General features: G+C 45.2%; 1 protein-coding gene across 4 annotated transcripts in view; it reads left to right on the top strand.

Moving 5' to 3' along the window:
- LOC119183194 (serine/threonine-protein phosphatase 2A activator) overlaps nucleotides 1–22,351 on the top strand; it is a 68,576-nt gene extending 46,225 nt beyond the window's left edge. For all 4 annotated transcript variants that reach the window (XM_075880776.1, XM_075880772.1, XM_075880775.1 and 1 more), the window contains 4 exons: nucleotides 3,458–3,582; nucleotides 4,476–4,576; nucleotides 13,283–13,390; nucleotides 22,124–22,351. In XM_075880776.1, the coding sequence (XP_075736891.1) occupies nucleotides 3,458–3,582; nucleotides 4,476–4,576; nucleotides 13,283–13,390; nucleotides 22,124–22,213 (424 nt within the window). In that variant the 3' untranslated portion in view covers nucleotides 22,214–22,351. The remainder of the gene's footprint in view (nucleotides 1–3,457; nucleotides 3,583–4,475; nucleotides 4,577–13,282; nucleotides 13,391–22,123) is intronic.
- The last annotated feature ends 309 nt before the right edge of the window (nucleotides 22,352–22,660 follow it).

Here is a 22,660-nt window from a genome sequence, read left to right as displayed (position 1 = left end):
TCAATGCGAATTTTTTCATTTTCACGTGCTTTTCATTAAATGTCATCTCATCTACTGGTCGAAGCAGCCACAATTCAGTTTTAATACGCGTAGCTCTCAGTAGCAGGCCCATCACTGATGGTCCTCGTATCGGAAGGCCCACTGTGAAGTAGCTACGCCATGTTACATGTCCACCCTTTGCCTTCCAGGGTCAATAGCTGACGGTTAAAAAATATTAAGCATCACAGTATCACATTCATTGCTTGGTTCTAGAGTGTGGGCAGCTGTGTCGCTCAAAAGGCGTAGTCGCTGGCACGTGATATCTTGAGGCCTCATGAGGCAGCTCGTGAACTTTTGCTATTATTGTCTACTTCGCATTTAGAAAACTGACAGCACGAAAACCGCTTTGGCCCTTGGAGTTGTCATATTCTTTTAACCAGCGTTCTTTTCAGTTGCGTGAGATCAGAGCCAGAAGATACAGTGTGTTAGTTGCACTTGAGCTCTTATAAGTCTATGCAATACCAACTAATTGTATTGTTATATGAGGTAAGGCTTGACATCATCTGCGAGGAGCACTTTAGCGTCGGGGTTGCGATTTCGAAGGCACGCGCACTCACTGCACGCACGAGAAACTTGCTGCATTCGTTGTGTTTGAGACTTGTACAGCGCCTTGGGTGACTAGAGACCCCGGAACACCTCGAGCACACCTATATATGTACAACAAGAACAACACATATGAATGGACTTCCAAAATGGCGCAGCGATGGTGTTGCCGCCTTGCAGATCAAGGCTCAGTACACTTTTTGCAGTCTTTTTGCTTTGAGAGCATAACACGCGTTGAAGGGAGAATTGTGTCTCATGCCTGCCGAAATAGTGCGCATGTCAGCGATCGTGACCTCATAGTTCACAGTTTGTGCTCTAGAGCGAGCCCCTTTCCTTCGATTCCTTCATGCTTCTTAAAGATGTCCTTTTTGCTAGAGTAACAATCGATGGCAGGCCTGGCATGCGGGGTGATGTTATCACATATGCCTCCTGTGCAACGGTGATAGGTTGGCTATTTTCATCTCTGCTCTAGCTCTTTACAAGAGCCCCAAAATAATTATTCATGTTCTTTAATGTAAATGCAGCTTGCTTCTCCATTGTACTCCCTAGGTGTGAAGTTTGCTGCTCTAGAGTGTTCCCAGATGCAAAATTACTTGCTCCAAAGTGCTCCAAAACGAAAATTTTGCTCTTCTAAATGTTACTCCAGATTGTAATACCTCAGTAGCATCCCTGAAAATAAAGAATTGATTTTGCTAGAAAAAGGATAGTGTGGTGGAATTCGTGAATTATTCTTACTGGAAAACATGATCATTGAAGTTTCTGAACAGTTTTCCAAAGTAGGCATTGCAGGCAAGAATACCGTCAGCAGGGCAAGTGTGCAGATTGCCGAGCAACCACCAGTTGTAGGTTCGCGTACATCACAAATCCCATCAGACCGTCCTTTATTATTCCTTCCTATTCCCAAAAAGAATGGTTAAAGCATGACGCACTGATGTTGAGAGAAGCACGTGACATGCTGCCCGCGTGTCACCTGTGTATTGCAGTAAAGCATGTATTTTCCTGCAGATGCACGTTTCAGTTGATCACGAGGCTGCTGTGCTTTTACTTTATTGCTATTATAATTATTACTATTATTATTATTATTATTATTATTATTATTATTATTATTTTTGCCATAGTAAGGAAAGTTCAGCTGTCACTCATTAGTATTGCTACATTGCAGTGCCTCGTGGCTCCTAAATGTCGTCGTTTCCATGGATTTGCAGTGAATCGTGTGGTGCTGACTACCATTTGAAAATATTTATTTATTATTTATTTACAAGTACTGCTGTCCCATGCCTGGGACATTGCAGGAGCGGGTACAGAAAAATCAACGAAAGCACAGAAACAAACAATAGTGCGCACACATTTATGTGACTAACACATAAAATTTTTCCCGAACTCTACAGTGTTCAGTCTACGCAATGCACCATCAAGCTTGTTCCAAATTTCCACCACACGCGGAAAAAAAAGAGAATTTGAAACAATCCAAACGAGACCTGAAGGGTACAGGTTCAAAGCGTCTGTACTACGAATTGTACGCGCTGGTATATCAGAGAAAGATAAGGGCGCGTGAACCCGGGTCATTTTGTGTACAATCTTGTGCAACAAGATAATACTCTCACGTGTACGGCGGTGTTCCAGCGAATGAAGTGACAACAAATGAGCATGTGAAGACGGGGAGAAGTCCCGATCATAACGGTCAAAAACGAACCGTATAGCCTTATTCTGCACAGATTCTAACCTGTTTTTATCTTGCTCAAGATGATGCGACCAAACCACAGAGGCGTACTCGAGCATCGGTCTCACTAGTGTCTTGTAGGCAGCTGACTTACAATCTTTTGTCGAGTTTTTCGATCTTCGCTTTAAGTAACCAAGTTTCCTTAGAGCTTGACAAGTTATCTGATCAACATGTTTGCCCCATTTAAGGTCATGTGTAAAGGTGATGCCTTGGTATGTGAATTCATTCACATGTGCTAGGGTGGACCCATTGTAGTTATAACTGAAACTGAGAGGCTGTTTTTTATTTGAGAAAGTCATAGCTACAGTTTTCTTGTAATTTATGGGCATTTGCCACGTTGAGCTCCAATCACAGAATAATGAGAATACGTTGTTAAGGACTGACTGGTCTTGAAAGGTAGTAATGCAGTTATACAGTACACAATCATCGGCATACAGACGTATGTTTACAGGGGTTCCAGAGATGACATTAACAACATCATTAATAAATATAATAAACAAGAGAGGCCCTAGCACAGAGCCTTGCGGCACTCCGGATGTGATTTCAACAGGGGATGACTCCACCCAAGTTAACGCTGTAAAATATGGGACTGCATAAATCCATGAATTAAGTGGGATTTCTAACTGACTGAGTTCAATCTAATGAGATTTTACTATATATGATTGGATTCAACCTGTTTGCTTGCACTGAAGCGGTCACACAGACGGCCCAGCTAGCCCAGCTGGTGCAACTGAAACGATGTGACTGAGCAACTGAACGACCAAGCGTTGGTGAAGTAGCCATTGAAGTTTTGCATGGTTGCGTGGTACCGCAGTGATGGAGTTCTCAGTGAGCCATGCCGCAATGACTCTCTGCAGCAGATAATGTGGTGTCACACATGCTGTGGAAGCTCAAGGTCATTGAGACATGATGAATGACCTGGAAGACAGTGCAATAGAGCTTATGGACTAGGAACTTATTCACTTGTAAACACGTGTTATTTTGCCCATTTTTTGTGGAGCCTACAAAAAAAACTGGATTATGTTAAAGAACTTCTTGTTGAAACATTGTGTTCTTCGTTTGAAGCCATTGCAAATAGCAATAATGTATGCTCAGCAGTTTTGTTGTTCAGCCCGTTATTCAAAGACTAGGAAAAGTTTTGTTCTCTCACCCCAGGTACATGGAGCTTGTGCGCCATCTGCAGCTGGAGTATCGCATGGAGCCTGCTGGAAGCCATGGCGTCTGGAGTCTCGACGACTACCAGTTCTTGCCCTTCATCTGGGGCAGTGGCCAGCTCATTGGTAGGGCACTACGAGGGCAGAATTATGACAGGGCAGGCTTGGGGCACTTTACTGTGGACCCTTGATAATTCGCACTTGTTGTATTTTAAAGCCACTTAATTCAAACTGCTTGAGTGCCCAAATTCACTTAATTCATACTTATTGCTTGTCCATGCCTTAATATATCTGCTACCTTGTCTCTAGCTTAAAATGCACATCTAGCAGTTCTAAACAAAGCCATTTGTGAGCCTAAAAAGTGGCCAAACCAAATCGCATGCACCAACAAATTGGTGCTTTTTTTTGAGAAAAAGGAGAGAGAGAAAAAAAAAAGAACAGTGTCCTTGGTCTATCACTTTCTGAACGCTTTTTAAAGTCATTTTCGCTGCTTTACAGAGGTTTCATACAAAGCATACTAAGATTTTGAAGGGGCTACTGTCACAAGAAGCAGCACCTTTTGTCTCTTAATTGTACATGTACGCACGCTGCGTAATAGGGAGTACCGACATGATTGATTACATCTCAAAACTTTGAGTCATTCTGAGCTCTCTATGGCACGACTGCAGTGCTAAAAAAAAATTAACATTACAGCCCAAATAAATATGTTGCCTTGAGTCCCATATTGCGAGAACTTCTGATAATTAAAAACAAAATCATAGGGTCCCCTTGAGTTTCAATTATTGCGAGCCTACTGTATTCGTAGTTTTCAAACTGTGGTGTAGTAAGTATGGCATAAGTGGAAAGCAATTAAAGTAGAGAAAAAGCAACTTGCTGATACTAAGTTTCTAGGTTCAGTCCCTCTGTATCTCTGTCGGAATTTTGAGGAGAAATTTGTTTTCTTCGTAATATCTGTTTCATTCTTGTGTGTCACTTCGGTGCACTGAGGTGTAGGAGCCAGCATTGTTTCTTTACTGCAGACCATCCAACTATCGTGCCCAAGTCATTCACGGCACCCGGCTTTCCAGAGGCACACTCGAAAGACTACATGTTCATGGGATGCATAGAGTTCATTAGCAAGGTGAGTGTGGATAAACGTGTCGTTGCCCTCTACCTCTCGTGTGCTTAAACTGGGCCGCTTCACCTGTTGTGGTGGCTTCATCATCATCATCATCATCATCAGTCTGACTACGTCCACTGCAGGACAAAGGCTTCTCCCATGTTCCCCCAGTTAACTCGGTCCTGTGCTTGCTGCTGCCAATTTATACCCGCAAATTTCTTAATCTCATCTGCCCACCTAACCTTCTGTCTCCCCCTAACCCGCTTGCCTTTGCTGGGAATCCAGTTAGTTACCCTTAATGACCAGTGGTTATCCTGTCTACATGCTTCATGCCCGGCCCATGTCCATTTCCTCTTCTTGATTTCAACTATTATATTCTTAATCCCCGTTTGTTCCCTTATCAACTCTGCTCTCTTGTCTCTTAAGGTTACGCCTACTATTTTTCTTTCCATTGCTCGCTGCGTCATCCTCAGTTTAAGCTGAACGCTCTTTGTAAGCCTCCAAGTTTCTGCTCCGTAGCTAAGTACCGGCAAGATACAGCTGTTATATACCTTTCTCTTGAGGGATAGTGGCAATCTACCTGTCATAATTTGAGAGTGCTTGCCAAATGTGCTTCACCCCATTCTTATTCTTCTAGTTACTTAATCTCGTGGTTCGGCTCTGTGGTTATTACCTGCCCTAAGTAGACTTAGTTTTTTACAACTTTAAGTGCACTATTACCTATCTCGAAGTGCTGCTCTCTTCCGAGGTTGTTGTACATTACTTTTGTTTTCTGCAGATTAATTTTAAGACCCATCTTTCTGCTCTCCTTGTCTAACTCCATAATCATGAGTTGCAATTCATCCCCTGAGTTACTCAGCAATGCAATGTCATCGGCGAAGCGCAGGTTACTAAAGTACTCTTCATTAACTCTTATCCCTAACTGTTCCCATTCTAGGCCCCCGAAGACCTCCTGTAAGCACGAGGTAAATGGCATTAGGGAGATTGTATCCCCCTGCCTTACACCCTTCTTGATTGGTATTCTGTTTTGCCCGCAGGGGCGCCTGCGCAAGTAGGCGTTTGGTGTGTAGCGACACCACGGACCCGAGCTAACGGGGGGGTTTCGGCTCCCTCCGACGCCTAGCCGTGCGTGGCTTTGCCGTGTCCGGGGAAAAGGGGATTCTGGGGGTTGAGCCGACGCTGGGTGATTGGACCTTTAAGGCCCCCCGGCAGAGGCAACACACCCCTTTGGCCTCGGCTTCACGTAGACGACACTCCTGGGCTGACCCACCCAGGGGAAATCGGCAGTCGCCTTTTTCTATCTCTCTCTGCCTGCATCTTCGTCTTTATCTCTCACTATCTATCTGTCCTGTCTTCTACTCTCTTCTGTTTACTTCCATTTTTTCTGGCGGCAAGGGTTAACCCTGTGCAAATAGCCTACCTTGGTCTAGGCGCATTGGGTTATGGCAGTGTTGTACGGCTGACGTCTGCAAGCTTTCAGCACCTGCAAACTTGCAGCGTCCCCTTGTTGGGCTCCGTGGTGGGTGGCCGGCAACGCTGCTGAACAAAAATAAGACCGGCATGCATGGAGCCTTCCCTCTTCTGTCTGATCGTACCGGCATAAAGTGGGTACGCACCGACGACATCAATTTCTTCAACCAGCCAATAGAAACTTTTCCCCACTTTCACGTCATTCACTGTGAAAAAACCAGAAAGCAAGCCAGGACCATATCTCCTTTCGTAGTTACCAGGTGTCTTACTGAAACTCTCGAAGCTGGATACAAAGTAAGCAAAATGGCTAGCGGAGACCTTCTTCTAGAAATTCGGGACAAAACACAATTTGTAAAGCTAGACAGCCTCTCAACGTTTGGTGACGTACCGATCACCGTAACACCACACAGATCTATGAACATCACTCACGGAGTGGTATTTGACGCAGACTTACTTGACTTGACCGAAACTGAACTTTTGGAAGGGTGGAAGAGCCAAAATGTCAATAATGTACAGAGAATTATCATCAGAAGAGATAATAAGGAAATACCAACGAAACACTTGATACTCACGTTTGCATCCAGTACACTACCAGATTCCATTCAAACAGGGTACACGAAAACATCTATCAGGCCGTATATACCAAACCCTCGTCGTTGCTTCAAATGCCAGAGGTATGGCCACGGCTCTAAAACCTGTCGTGGTCGCCAGACTTGTGCACAATGTGGAGTCCTAGGCCACGTGTCTGAGAACTGCAAACAACCGCCACACTGTGTAAACTGCGAAGGAAACCATGCCGCATATTCACGTTCCTGCACATACTGGAAAAAGGAAAAAGAAATAATTACATTAAAGGTGAAGGAGAACATATCATTTAAGGAAGCACGGCGAAGAGTCGCTCCATTCTATGGACCTACATACGCTGATGCAGCGCGTCAGGGGGCACTGCCGCATCAGCCTTCGCCACTCCTTCGGCCCGCGCATACGGAGCCGGCGGTTGTGGCACCTGCCCCCAAGGCGGCTGTAGCCCAGGCTACACCGCCTACTCCCAAACAGAGACCGGAGACTTCAGAGTCCTCGGGTCTCATGGTCTCGCCTCACCAGGCGAGGCCCGAAATCTGAACTAACAGCCCGCTTGTGCGGACATCCAGTGCCTCCGAGGAGGCAATGGATACGTCGGTACCCTTGGTGCCAAAAGAGCGGCGTGTCTCCTTGGAGCGCGCCAAGAAAACAAAAAAGCAAATAACAGGGCCTGGTGACGGCCCTGTTAAGTGAATTCAAATTCCCCATCTAAACAGCCACTCGCTTTTCGTACACACAGCACTATTTTACATTCACCATGAACACTCAAATTATACAATGGAACGTCAGGGGCCTTCTCAGAAACCTTGACGACATCCAAGAACTCTTACACGAACACTCACCAAAAGTGCGGTGTGTACAAGAAACACACCTTAAATCAAAACACACAAGCTGTGTGTACAAGAAACACACCTTAAATCAAAACACACAAATTTTCTTCGTAAATAAGTTATTTTTCGAAAGGACCGTGATGATGCCATGACATCATCCGGAGGTGTTGCCATCATAGTTAATCAAGGAATTGCATGCACACATTTACAAATTCAAACATCCCTTGAGGCAGTGGCTGTTCGAGCGGTTCTTTTTGATAAACTGATCACAATCTGCACTATTTACATTCCTCCTAGCTATCAGCTGCAAAAACGTGATTTACACTCTTTAATTGATGAACTTCCGGAGCCTTATGTTCTCCTTGGAGGCTTCAATGCGCATAGCAGGCTATGGGGAGACTCTCGTTGCGACGCGTGAGGTCGACTGATTGAACGATTCCTTCTCTCGTCGAACGCATGTCTCCTAAATAGAAAAAAACCAACCTATTATAATCTCGCACATAACACCTACTCCTCCATAGACCTAAGCATAGTATCTCCATCTCTTGTGCCTCTACTCCAGTGGAAAGTCGTCGGTAATCTGTACGAAAGTGACCACTTTCCCGTAGTTTTGAGCACAACTACAGCAACTGAGTGTCCACCCCGTGTTCCCAAATGACTCATAAACAGAGCCGACTGGGAACGGTTTTATACCATCGCTCATATAGATTGGAGTGACATATGTACTTTAAGCATTGATGTTGCTGTCGACTACTTCACTGCTTTTTTGATCGATGCTGCAACAAAATGCATCCCACAAACAAATGGACACCCAGTAAAACGGCGTGTGCCATGGTGGAACTCTGAATGCCGAAACGCGCGCAAACAGCAAAACAGAGCTTGGAGGCTGCTTCAGAACTCACCGACAGCTGAAAATCATGACACCTTCAAGAAAATAAAGTCTCAAGGCAGGAGAACGCGTCGGCAGGCCAGAAGAGAAAGCTGGCAGAAGTTTTTGTCAGGAATCAATTCATACACACAGGAGGCTAAAGTCTGGAACATGGTCGGTAGGATAGCAGGAAAACAAGTACACACACTTCCACTCGTGGACACTCAGGGTGATACCTTGGAAGATCAGGCAAACTTTCTCGGTGCACACTTCGAACAGGTGTCCAGCTCATCCCACTATACTGACACTTTCCAAAAATACAGAACAAGAATAGAAAAGCAGAAACTCGAACACAAATGCACTAGATCCGAGGCATATAACCAAGCCTTCAGTCTAGCTGAGCTGCGAATGTCTCTAAACTCCTGCAGTACTTCTGCCCCAGGTTCTGACCGTGTGGTGTATGAAATGTTAAAAAAACCTAGCAATCGAAACACGAAAAACCTTACTTTGTTTGTACAATGCTATCTGGTTTTCTGGCGCTATCCCTACCTCCTGGAAAGAGGCTATTATTATTCCCATTTTCAAAGAGGGCAAGGACCCTTCTTTACCCTCGAGTTATAGGCCTATAGCACTTACAAGCTGCTTGTGCAAAGTCTTCGAAAAAAATGATAAACTGCCGACTTGCACATTTTCTTGAAACAAACAATTTGCTCGACCCATTTCAGTGCGGGTTTCGAGAAAGTAGATCCACCACAGACCACCTTGTTCGTATCGAGGCACAGATCAGAGACGCCTTCGTCCATAAACAATATTTTCTCTCTGTGTTCCTCGATATCGAAAAGGCTTATGATACAACATGGCGTTTTGGAATTCTAAGAGACCTGTCCCACCTTGGCGTGCGCGGAAGAATGTTTCACCTAATCGAAAGTTACCTGTCAAACCGGACATTCCGTGTCCGTGTGGGCACGGTTCTTTCCCGAACATTTGTCCAGGAAACAGGCGTGCCACAAGGTGGTGTACTTAGCTGCACACTTTTTCTCATAAAAATGAATTCCTTGCGCTTGACCATCCCTCGCAATATGTTTTATTGTACATATGTCGATGACGTCCAGCTTGGCTTTAGGTCTTGCAATCTGGCAATGTGTGAGCGGCAGGTTCAGTTAAGTTTAAACAAGGTCTCCAAATGGGCAGAGAAAAACGGATTCCGACTGAACCCACAAAAAAGCATGTGTGTCTTGTTCTCTCCAAAGAGAGGCATGCACTTAGAACCCGACATTCGACTAAACGGTCAACGTCTGTCTGTTAATACAGAGCATAAATTCTTAGGATTAATCTTGGACAACAAGTTGACCTTCGTACCGCACATCAAGTATCTAAAAACAAAATGTTTAAAAGCCATGAATATTTTAAAAGTGTTGTCACGTACTAGGTGGGGTAGTGACAGGCAATGTCTCATGAACCTATATAGAAGCCTCATTCGCACCCGCTTAGATTATGGGGCCGTTGCTTATCAGTCTGCGACTCAAAGTGCTTTGAAGATGCTGGACCCCGTGCACCATTTGGGCATCCGCCTTTCTACGGGTGCTTTTCGCACCAGCCCCGTAGAAAGCCTTTATGTTGAGTCAAATGAGTGGTCGCTTCATCTGCAGAGAACTTACATGTCCTTTGTTTATTTCCTTAAGGTGAAAGCAGATAAGAAGCACCGCTCATACTCTACTATTAATGATTTGTCGAGCTACATTCTGTTTCAAAACAGGCCTTCGATGAGGCAGCCCTTCTCAGTTCGCCTGAAAAGTCTAGTTGAGGAAACTGGAGTCTCACTTGAACACAGTTTAATGGCTCCTGTAGCATATCCGCCACCTTGGCAATGGCAGACTATAGACTGCGATGTGTCCTTTCTTGAAGTTACAAAACATGCGCCTATTGCCCATATCCGAACATACTTCCTGGAACTTCAACACAAATACACACGTCCTGAGTTCTTTACAGATGCCTCCAAGTCCAACTGCTCTGTGTCCTACGCTGTTGTCGGCCCATCATTTTCGGATGCTGGCCCTCTACGTCCAGGCACAAGTATCTCCACAGCGGAAGCCTACGCGATACTTGTGGCGGCTAAACACATCAAGCAATTACAAATACAAAAAGCAGTAATTTATACAGACTCCCTCAGTGTGGTAACGGCTCTGCACAGTCTTAAAAAACAAAAAAAACTCTGTCCTCGTTTCACTTTACTTCATTTTATGCACACTCTACACACTCAATCAACATGTTGTAGTGTGCTGGGTGCCAGGGCACCGAGAAATTCAAGGCAACGTGAGGGCGGATCAGCTCGCTGCATCTGTCCACAAAAGCACTGCCCCTACACCCATATCAATCCCAGCCCTTGATCTTAAGCCGTCTCTCAAACGAAACCTCAGGGTATACTGGCAGAGCAAGTGGGATACACACACACAAAACAAACTACACATTATTAAGCCACACCTTGGTCATTGGCTGCCAGTATCAAAATCGGGTCATACGGAGGTAATACTAACGAGACTCAGGATAGGACACACATACACGACACACCCATATCTTTTGTCCGGTGGCGATCCACCATTGTGTGACAGATGTGGTGAAGCATTGACAGTCCTTCACATGTTAATTCAGTGCAAACACTTAGAATCTCTAAGAAAACAGCATTTTCCGTTACCCTACCGACAACATATACTTTTACACCCTGCAATGTTCGTTGGTAGGGAACCGCTTTTTAGTTATAAATCATTGTTAGCGTTTTTAAAAGAAATTCATAATTTTCATATCATATACCCGGGCATTCCGTAGCACGACCTCTCCAGAGAGGTTTTCGCTGCGGTGGCTACACAACAAAGCACTTGCCTCACGGCCCTTGGACGCAAGGGTACGAACGAGTGGGGCACTTGTGCTAATGCCATACATGTCCGCCATCGTTTTTATTATCACCAACTTTTGTCATCTATTCGCACCACACAGACCTTTCACGGCATGGTCATGATTTTATTACTTGTATGTTTTTACCCGCCTTACCGCGGGGAATTTTATGGCCCTTATACAGCCGCTAATCACAATCATTGTCCACATTCCTTATCCCATGAACTGGCGCTCTTTGGCCATCAAATGGCCCTTGCGCCAAAAACACCATATATTATCATCATTGGTATTCTGTTGCTTTCTTTATGAAGCACTATGGTAGCAGTTGATCTCCTGTAGATTTCTTCCAGGATGTTTATATATGCTTCATCAATGCCCTGATTCCTCAGTGTCTGCATGACTGCTGATATTTCTACTGAATCAAACGCCTTCTCGTAATCTATGAAGGCTATGTATAGTGGTTGGCTATATTCTGAGCATTTCTCTATTACCTGATTGATAGTATGAATGTGGTCGATTGTTGAGTAGCCTGTTCGAAATGCTGTTTGTTCCTTTGGTTGATTGAATTATAATGTTTTCTTCCTGAATTATAATGTTTTCTGTTAGCAATTACCTTTGTAAATAGCTTGTATACTACGGAGAGCAAGCTGATCGGCCTGTAAATCTTCAAGTCCTTGTCATCTCCTTTCTTATGTATTAAGAAAGGAGATGTATTGTATTAAGTGATGGTTTAGAAGCTTATTATGTATGTGTGTACTGTGCAACATCTAGCATGGTGTGGACTGTACAATGTAGTGGTGTTGCGTGGGTCATGACATGGTGCAGTCAGACACAATGACAAGCAACACTATGCAACGGACTCATGTGTCGAACTAGAGATGGCGACATTGGCAGTGGCTAAAGCAGTTAACATTTATCAGCATAGTAGCCAGCTTGGTTTCTCTCGAGTTGCGAGCACCACGACAGTTATTGGTGGGAGCATTCGCTATTTGTCGAGAGAGCACAGGATTACCGTTAACCCCCCATGGTGGGTACAGTAAAGGTTACCCCGTCCTCTTGAGGTCTCTGTTAGTGAACAGCTGTGAGAAATGAGCCAGCATCACTTCGCTAGTTTCCACTGCAGGGGGAGGGGATAGTGTGAAGAAAAGAGCTTCAAATGTGAGGAAAACAACTGCGAAGGATTTGGGCATTCGCACACTTGGCGCTCATGATTTTCTTCACTATGACATCCAGGCAGTCTGGCCTGGGTCTTCAGTCAGTAAAGGTGTTTTTCTTGTATCTTCCTTCGCGTTCTCTCTAAGGGATTTGGTCAAGCACTCACCCTGAGCCCAGAATCTATACATTAAAGGAAGCCTTTTTTCCCATGGATGATTTTACTGTGCTAATTGTATGCTCCCCCCCCCCCCCCCCCAAAAAAAAAGGGTAAGCACACCTTCATAACTGATATTGTTTGTTGATGTCGATTTCTGTATAAGACGGCTATGTCTCGGCAGTCAATCCTTGGCAGCTGGGCCTGCTAGACCTAGCACCATCTGCCCTGGCTACAGCACGCACATTTTGTCTTCTAGTTTTCATCTCAAAAGCATATTCCTCTGGCAGCCTTCCCCTCACTATGAAATGCACTGGAGTGTCTGCATTGACTAAAGGGAAAAATCTCTTTTGAGCATAAGAATTAAAAAAAGATTTTACATGTTGCACTATGGGCTCTGTATACATTTATAGAAATTCAGCGGCGGACATAGGACACCTTCATACTACAAGAGCTCCTGGAGACCCATTAATATGATATTTGAGGATAAATACATTTGTGGCCTACGCTGTTCTCAATACCTAAGTGCAATGCAGGCTGGCTGTGCCGAACAGGCAAAGCATCCTTAAATTACAACTAGTGCACCCGCAGATACAAGTCTACTCAAGCTCCTTGCCACTAACAACACACCAGCACTAAATAAAGAAAAATATATTTTTTATGTACTATGTCAAAAATAAACAAAAAACTGCACAAGATCTGCATCTTTTTCTAAGATATTATGGAACTATTGTGCAAGTATATTGAGCATTCTTTGTCCTTCCATTTCTCCGTTACAGGTGAAGACTGGCCCATTCCACGAGCACTCCAATCAATTGTGGAACATCAGTGGAGTGCCTAGTTGGTCGAAGGTCAACGCGGGGCTCATGAGAATGTACAAAGCTGAGGTAACTACTGGACACGAAACTGATGCATCTCTTTTGGCAATCCCTTGATGTGGTTGCACGCCAATGTTTCTCCAATTTCGGACGGTTCATCTAGAATAGGATAGTGCCATTAATGTAGACAGCGAAGCCATGCACATGCATAAATTTTCCGCATCACTATTGCTTAGCAAGTTAGTTGCAGTGGGTTTTACCTAGTGAAAGTGGCGAGCATGTTTAAACTCTCCATGAATGATGATGTGACTTCCCACTTACAACATCTGCTCATTGGTGTTCTTGTGATGTTTTGGTGTTACAGAGCTTGTGAACTGGGCTAGAAAAATTCAACCACTGGAAAGAGGCCTAGAATAATTCTTCCAAAGTCCGAGTTTTGCTGAAGTGATGTCGTTATTCAGAAGTATATTCCATAGTTAGCTTTTAGGAACTGTAGCTCAGTGTATAATGGGTGGAGCATGTGCGTTTCCCTCTCCCTGATGACTTGCACATTCATCTTGGCATGCCTGGTTCAGATGTCGAGAGTTTTCCACAGGATTGCACTTCTGGTAACCTTTCAAGAAGAATTTCTGGCAAAGCTGCCTGTTATCATTGACAGATAAAGAGAAGTGGGCAGGCATGACCGCTCGTAACTAACTAGTAGCCTGCAGCCCAGTAGCGTCTGTCAGCTGGCCAGGATTTTTGAAGACTAAGGGTTGTGACATATGTCATCATCCTGGCTGAGGTGCTCACGGTTTCATGGCCCACTTGCAAGATGAGTTTGCCTCTGTTGCGATATCAAGGTTTCTAAGATCCTTTTTGTCTCTACCAAAATGGCGTCCACAATCTTTACTTTCCCACGTTCTCTTTTTTTTTAAGCTCTAGAGTGGTTGCTGCATGAAGGACAGAAACCAGAGTGTCCAACAAAATGCCTTTTTCATCCTCCATTCCCATCGGAGCTCTCACAAGTGACACCAGCTACAATCAATACATACAGTTGAGCCCACATATAACGGCCCCACTTAAAACGAACTTTCGCTTAAAACGAACAATATCGGCGTGACCTTAAAGTATACATTGGCTCAATGGCACAAAATCACACTTACAACGAATGTCTCCAAGCGCCGCTGATTGTTTCCAGCGAATGGAATTCGGCGGTCTGCCGACTTCCCGGGAAACCAATTTCGACCACCGATCGGGCATCGGCGTGGTGCCCGTACATTCTTATTGCTAAACGCCGACCCTGCCTCCGCGCCTTTCTAGTTACCGCTCTCCCCGACCGCTTTTTTTACGCACCCCTCCATCCTTTTGTCCCCCCGCTACTCTGAGCATTCCGCATCGCCAGACGAGGCCGTGTTTTCACACTGCCACCGATCTTTCGAAGACTGGTTGGCCATCTACCCCGTTTTGGATCGCTGGTACTGTCATTGACGTCGCCGGCCTGGATTGACCAGACCATTTGCCGACAACGTCGGCCATCGACTGTATCAGATAGTCTGCGTCTAGTGCACACGCGTACGCTACCCCACCGTCTCTGATAATTTGTGATTCCTTTCATGTTTAGGACTTCTTCTCGCTCGATTCGCACTCGGCTCAGCATGCCTTCTGCGTGCGTGCGGAAGCGCGACAACGGCTGTTAATTTGCGCGGAACGAATCGCGAAATATCGAAGTTCGTGAGGCCACGCAAACCCGCCAGCGCAACAAAACGATTTTTTCACCACGGCCACCGATTCTTCGAACACCGCTGCGGGCAGCAATTGAGGCGGCCGTGCACTCTTTCCAAGTTTTTTTATGTGCGAGTTTCGCGGACCTTTCAAGCAAGCTACACAACCTGCCTCCTTCCCCTGTGTTTTGGTTTTCAAGGTTGCCCTCCCGCCGCATCCTCCCCTGTCTTTATCGCAACTCCTTGCCCTTCTCTCGCAAGTCTGCTCTCCTCTCTTGATCACAATCTCTTCGTCCGTCTCCACCGCTCCGCGACGCCCGCCACGCTGGCTCGAATTAGTTTCGTTTTCTTACTGGAAACGGGCGCAGAGCTGTTCCACGCGTTCTGGCATGTCTGTCGCGTGTGCACATCTTGCTCGCTCTTGGTGTGCGCGTGTGGTCATGATGGCCGGCAGGAGGACTAGCACGCTTTTTTTTTTCTGCCGCTCAACAAAACGTCCAACCTGTGACCGCTTGGCTTGAGCGTAATCTGCACGTTAGGTGCTGGGTTGCAGAGCGCTTGCTCATAGCTGTTGACCACCTGGCAGCCAACTTGCCACTTCGGGCGTTCCGGTATTCAGCTGTGGAGATGGTGAATATTTCGTGGGAGGTGTGACGGCTACATGTGCACGAAACTGTTATCGCGGGGCCGACTTCATCGACGTCGGGCCCGATGCTGAGCCTGAAACTTCCAAACAGTACTACTGCAGCGGTGATTTGTGGCAGCGCGTCGTCGACTCCGACCTAAAAGAGCCGGTGGGACATCTGTTGTGTTTTTTTAATTACGGCCGATGATGATGCCGACACTGCGAAACTGTGCACAGATTGGGGCATTGTGAATGAAGTACGTGGCGAGAGCGATTCGGAGGAAACGGATTGCGAGAACAACGAAACTTTGGAGTCAGTGCCTCATGCAGCTCATGCCACGGGCCTCGGCAAACGAGCACCCTGCCGTTTTAAATGAACTCGAGACTACCCTTATCGCAACTGCTATTCAAAACATGTGCATCACGGACTTTTTGGGGCATAAAAAGTTTGTGTTTTCACTCGCAACTTTTTTTAAAAAAGCTGTGTTTCATTTACTACGAACTTCGGGATACAGCGAACGGATGTCGCGTCACGCTCAAGTTCGTTATAAGCGGGCTTGGCTGTATATCGTATTTAGTCGCATAATAGACACACTTTTTTCCAGAAAGTCCTGCTTCAAGTTCAGGGTGCGTCTATTATTCTGGGTAAAACTTTCGAAAATTTAATTTGTCGCCAAAGTCATGAATGTCCACACTGCAGCTGAGACAACCTTGTTCATAGGCTACACTAGCGCAAGGCGTGTTGAACATTCAGTCTCGTGTGTCTGAAAATTGGAGCATGCGATGCGGTATAGTTTTAAATTTCTAAAAATTAACATAGAAAGACCCGCGTTGTCAAATAAATGAACGCGAAAGAAAAAACTATGAATAGAAAGTGCCATCGTAAAAATTCGCTGATTACATTTCAGGCCACCTTGATTATGCACATTACCAGCATCGAAATTTTCTGCACTGAACGGTACTGATTGTCCGATTTCATGGGCTTGGATCCCATATATAAGACATTGCAATCGAATCGCGAACCATCATTCGACTGTTATAATGGCCACCCAAGCCCCCCTTTTTTTAGTGGAGCCACTGCAAATAGTTAATTGATTACGTACAAAACCGCAACTTTGATCGCTCGCGGCTGCCGTAAAAAAGCATCCAACTCTAATTAGGCCTAGCCTACCATTCAGCATGTTGTCACCGAAAGTTTGTACAAGACGGCATGAAAATTGGGCGCCGAAAAGATCGCACTCGAGCACTGATCCAAGAGCAGCGAGCATGAAAGAATGTTTAGGTTAGTGACCGGGAAATTAACAGCGACAAAAGTCGGCCGAGCTTGTGCAAGTCCGCGTAGTAGCAGCAATGGCGAAAGCTCGCATCAAAAAGCCAAAAGACTTTTAAATTTGTCGATGAAATGGCAAACGTGATAACGACGATGCTTTTTCCGACTGGAAACTCGAAGCACAGGTGACAAGGGCACGATCTAACATTCTGTGCAGAGCGTGCGCGGCCGGCTAGCGGCCAGGGCCTGCTGGCGCAAGTGCAAAAGTTACTCAACAGTTACTAAAATGCCCAGGCAACTGCCCTTCTTCTTCAGCGAACCCGCACGCCTGACGCAGCGCTGCCGTGGTCTTTTTTCTTTTCGTTTTCCTCGCTTGAGTTAACTCAAGAGGGCGTTGATTTGCAAACAAGTAAATACGGTTCAGAACTGTTCACGACAAAGTTCAGTGTGCGCCTATTATGTGAGTGCGCCTTTTACGTGACTAAATACGGTATTGCTAATTATAAATCAGGATGAATTTTTAGGCTACTAAGCAGCTTTCTTTCTGAAATATCGATATGGATTCTTTTGCGGCAGTGAGTTGTAATCAACTGGTTGTAAATTTTTTTTTCTTATTCTGTACCAATGGTGCTGCATCCTTTCCCGCATTTGTGTGACTGCTTTCAATGTCATGTCAAGTAGAGCACACCGCTTTATGGCTTTCTTTTATGGTCCTAGTTAATTTGATGGGAGCTGTACATCAGTCACTAGTTTTCATGTTGCGAATTGGCATGTGATTTGTGGAACCCTTTTTGTGCCCAATTGCTTGTATGTGCGTGTTATGTGGGTACGTGCCGATTCATCTGGTACAAGGCATCGGTCGTCATGCCAAGCTTCGTTTCTGAAGAAGCGTCCATAATTGGGTTGGCAGTGGCGCGTGCTTCCTTGAAAATTTCACAGACAGTGAACACGTGTCTGGCAAAATATTGCTCCTGTCAAGCTTGAGGGGCAGTTTGGGTCTCTGATGTCCCAAACCACCCTTGGCTATTCGTGAGACAACACATTTGGTGTTTATTTTGTATTCTAAATAGCTCAAAGGCATTACAAAAAAAAGGTGCATGAACAGGTATGAGTGATAATGGCTTTCTCCAAGTTTGGGGGGGTTACATTGCATGGGTGGAAGACTGAGCGGAGAATACTTCAGTCAAATCTAGTGATTTTGTGCGAACTTTGCTGTCGAGGTGTTAAATTGAAGCACTTTATTTTCAGAGTGGTGGGGAAGGCGGCCAGCATTGTGACGTTAACTTTTTGTAAACTTAGAAGCGATGAAACAAATGGTTTTTTTACAGAAATGTTCAATTGAATATTGGATGAATGTCATAACCTACCTATATGTAAGAGCATACAAGCAGCATATACCCGTATTTACTCACATTTTCCTCGCACCTTTTTTGACGGAAAACCGATGCAAAGTAAGGGGTGTGAGAATTACGTGGGGAAAACTTTCCACGAAAATCAACACAGCGAAAAAGAAAACGTGGCCGCAAATCAGGATTTTCACACCAGCAACTAACAGCAAGCTTTGAGAAGTACTAATTAAAACTTACCTCAACAATAAAAGCACAGGTTCAACACAAGGCAAGATTTATTTGAGGCACACAAAGTGCAAGCAAATAGTCGAGAATTAGAATACTATTGCCAAAGCTTGTGGGCGTTGCGGGCGCAGCGGTAGCATTCGTCACTCAACAGGAGCCCTCGAAAGGTAAGCAGCACGTCTGTATTGGGCTGATGGCTATTTAACAGAATCGTCTGCAGTTTCTTTCTGAAAAAATTAAGTTTACAATCAATTCCAGTTTTAGGCACACAGCAGGCCCAACGTGTCTTGGTGGCTTTCAGCTGCCGTCACCAGTAGCGAACACAAAGCTCGTAGGCTCCGAAGGGTCTACTGGTAACCCTGTTGCCGTTGTTTAGCGCATGATCTATCATTTGCAACTTGAAGCAGCCGTGTGGCTTCAGTATCGCCCCACAACGTGACAAGTTAACCGACACAACATACAAAACATGCCGCAACGTGCACTTGCCACTTAGGCTTGGCTTGAATTAGATTGGATCTCGGTGCAATAATAGTATGCTTGATGCTTAAGAGATGGCGCTAGATTAAGCACACTATCATCATCAGTGGCTTGAATGAGCAGACGTTATTATTGCGGCAGTTTTCAGGGGTGCGATAATTACTGAAGGAAAAAAATTGGATTTTTGTTGGGCGTATGGGGGGTGCGAGAATTATGCGAGTGCGAGGATTATGCGAGTAAATACGGTAAGGATTCTGTTTTTGTTTTTCAACCCCATAATGTCTGAGCCGTCATCCAAATTTCTAAATCATCATTCATTCAATACACCATCTACCTTTTCATCCTTCATTCAAGATATGCCTCATTTTCTTCGATCAATAAATTCCCTTAACGAAACACACTTAGATCAAGCCATTCTGGTAAGAGATGTCTGTTTCTTGTTACGAATATACATATCACTGAAGGCACTGAAGCTGTGTCAAAGTCATTCATAGAAAGCAAGCAAATACATAATTCTGAAGTTTAGCTCTCATTACTAAAATTAGTTCTCACACTTAGTTATTTTAAATTTCACTCGTACTACTACATAAAAAATTTTTGGCTCTAGTATGAGAACCCATTTTGCATCAACATACCCCACAATTTTCACGGGACATTAAAATCTGAGCTTTTGAAATCATTGCCACTCCATTGACGACATATTTATTAAACTCAAACCTCGTTATAAGGAAGTTGAAGGGGAGCCACAATTATTTTGTAATATCCATTATTTCCTTATATATCGATTATAACAGTTGGTGGCAATGTATGTTCTGATGGGCGCACATTTATAAGCATGCAAAGAAGGAAACCGCCTTGCGGCCCGCTGTACCGCTGCGTGACTACTCGTGCAACGAAAAATAAACACAGTCGAACCTCATTCATTCGAACACGCTTAATTGGAACTTCCGGTTAATTCGAATTTGCACTGAGGTCCCATCAAAGCTATGTGTATTCCAATGAGCGAAAACGCCCTGTAATTCGAACGCGCGGGCACTTGCGACAGTTAATTGAAACTGTGCAGCCATTGCTGCACAATTTTTTGGAAGTACCAAAAGTCGGCATTGTCAAAAATAGGAACATTAAGGACTTGTTAATGCATGCAAAAGTGATCACACTATAGCATCACTTGCGCGACAGACTGGCGATGCAAGCGATCCGAACGCATCGGTGGAATTACTGATCGGCGCGCGGTGTCCGATGTGGTTCACCGGCGGCACCGTCCCTTTCTCGTACCGTGTGTTTGCTCCTGACCCGGTGTGCGTTCGCGGATGATGTGCCCCGGCGCGCGGCACCGATAGCAGGGACCACGGAAACCACGCCGGCTCGATCGTAAGTTGCCTTGATCAGGTGGCCCTCGCTTTGGGTCGCGCCGCTTGTTAGGCCTCGTGTCGACTGCGTGCGCCTGCTGTGGAACATCACGCGCGGGGGCGGCATGGGCTGTATGGAGCGCGTAAGCGTAGGGGTCCAAAGCGTGGTCTTACTGCTCCCAACCGCGTGATACGTGCTCATCAGCGAACAATGCTGACACGTTGCCCCTAAACGCCTCGATCCACCTAGTTGTGCCACTTGCGACAGGTGGCTGCACAGAGCTGTAGGCCTATTGAGTTGCTGGACAACCGACATCCACCCAACACCCAGCCCAGGCACAGAAGAGGCAGCCGCAAGGAGACAACCACTCTGTAAGGAGGCCCTATCGCTCGCCGCACACAGCAGCCTACCGAGCGATCGGCACCCACCATCCCGGATAATGTCACGATGCCCGGCTCCCTGAGCCCAATGAGATAGAAGAAGCTATTTACAGAAAATCGAACCACCCACGAGGCTTTCGTACTCACTCGCTTCGGGCATGGCCTACAATCCTCGTGCTCTAAGCATTGCTCACCCCAGAATCCAGACCACATGGCTCTCGTACCAACTGAACAATATTCTTCAAAACCACAAACAAAAAATAATAAAAAACACTTGCGAGCAGAAAAAAAAATAAAAATTCAATGTGCCAACAAGTTCAAACTCGTCGCAATTTCCGATTTCCTTGCTCTCAACAAAGCACACCGCCGAAGCTAGCAAAAAAGTCTCCCTAGACCTACTCTACCTCGGCTCCAACAAACGCTTGTACCGAACCGCGAAAACTGTTGTCCAATGCTCCAAGAGCTCCACGTTGGGTGCCAGTGTGGGGTCTGAAGGTGGTGAGCGCCACCACACTCTTGGGGTGAACGGATACAGCAGACGTGGTCAGAACAAACCAAACAACACATATCTATTCAACTACTTTTTGATCGGCGATATTGTCAGTCGAATTATTATACATCAATCATGAACGACACGCTAAACAACCTTACACAATATTACACAAGTGACAACACTCAACGTGACAAACAAGGCGGTGTCACTCATCAAAAGGGGCCTCCGGCAGATGGCCCGCAGTGCCGTGCACCGGAGTCCCACGGCGAGAGACAACCGTTCGCGCCTAACGTCCCCAGCTGAAAAGCCCAGTTTATTTCTCACGCGCCGCCACCAAGGCTTGCCGCCAGGCGTCGCCGCCGGCGCTAACGTTTTCTAACCATGATGATGATGTTGGCGATCAACGTTCGCGAACACAGCGCCACCTATTGTTCAATAGTTGTGACTCCGAAATATGGCTTCTGTGCGAGACACATCCGCCACACGGCGCAAACAATTTTACAGAGGGTGTCGGCACCCCCACAAACGTTATTTAATTTGTGCTCATATGCCCTATGTGAACATTCCCTTGTAAAGGTGATGATTGAACATTTGAAAACATTTAGAGACATTTCTCATTTCGAGCACCACGTTGAAACTTTATCTAAATCACTCTGAAGGTCATAGAAATCAGAATGACAATTAGTAACTCGATGCACTACACACTCGTCTGCAAACATCCTGAAAGATGATGTAATAGCTCGAGTGATATCAATAAAAATAATAAAGGCCCCAAGACTCTGTAACTCTCTCCTTCTGTCAAGATTAAACTTCACAGCTGTCAGGATCACTTCCCACATAATACCCTAGCTGTTCAGTGGTGTGCTTTTATGTTCTTGTACGATGCCCATTTTGCAAAACTGAAAGCACCGATTTGCACTTTATTTACAGGTCCTGGGAAAGTTTCCGGTCATTCAGCATGTGGTCTTTGGCAACCTGCTCCCACTCCGGCCGTACCAGAAGCTTGGAGTTCCAAAATAGACTTCTGTGATGTCCACAATCATGCAACTTGCAATTATAGAGATTGAAACTGATTGTAACAGAAGCTTGGGGTTCCAAAATAGACTTGTGTGATGCCTATAATCTTGCAACTTGCAATTATAGAGGTTGAGGCTGTGCTTTCCTTGCCAACTTCTTTTCTATCAAGACAAAAGCCTTGTGATCCTGGTAAAGTGATGTGAAGCACCTGGAAACTTTTAAAGTTCTTTGTAAGTTTCAATGAACTTGCTGAGTTTATGTATATTTGTGTTCTAATTTATGCAATTTTTTTTTCCCAGTAATATATGCAAGTTTTGAATTCCAGGCTCCATTCAGGGAGCCATAGTTTGCCTAAACTGAAAGAGTTACAAAGTAAAGAAGCTCATCAGAATGACCTGGAATGAGTACAGAGGGCAAGAAAACAAGAACGAATGTGCTAAGCCCATTTGA

The sequence above is a fragment of the Rhipicephalus microplus genome, chromosome X (genome assembly GCF_043290135.1).
Source record: "Rhipicephalus microplus isolate Deutch F79 chromosome X, USDA_Rmic, whole genome shotgun sequence".
Lineage (NCBI taxonomy): Eukaryota > Metazoa > Arthropoda > Arachnida > Ixodida > Ixodidae > Rhipicephalus > Rhipicephalus microplus.
This window is presented reverse-complemented; position numbering and strand designations above follow the sequence as displayed.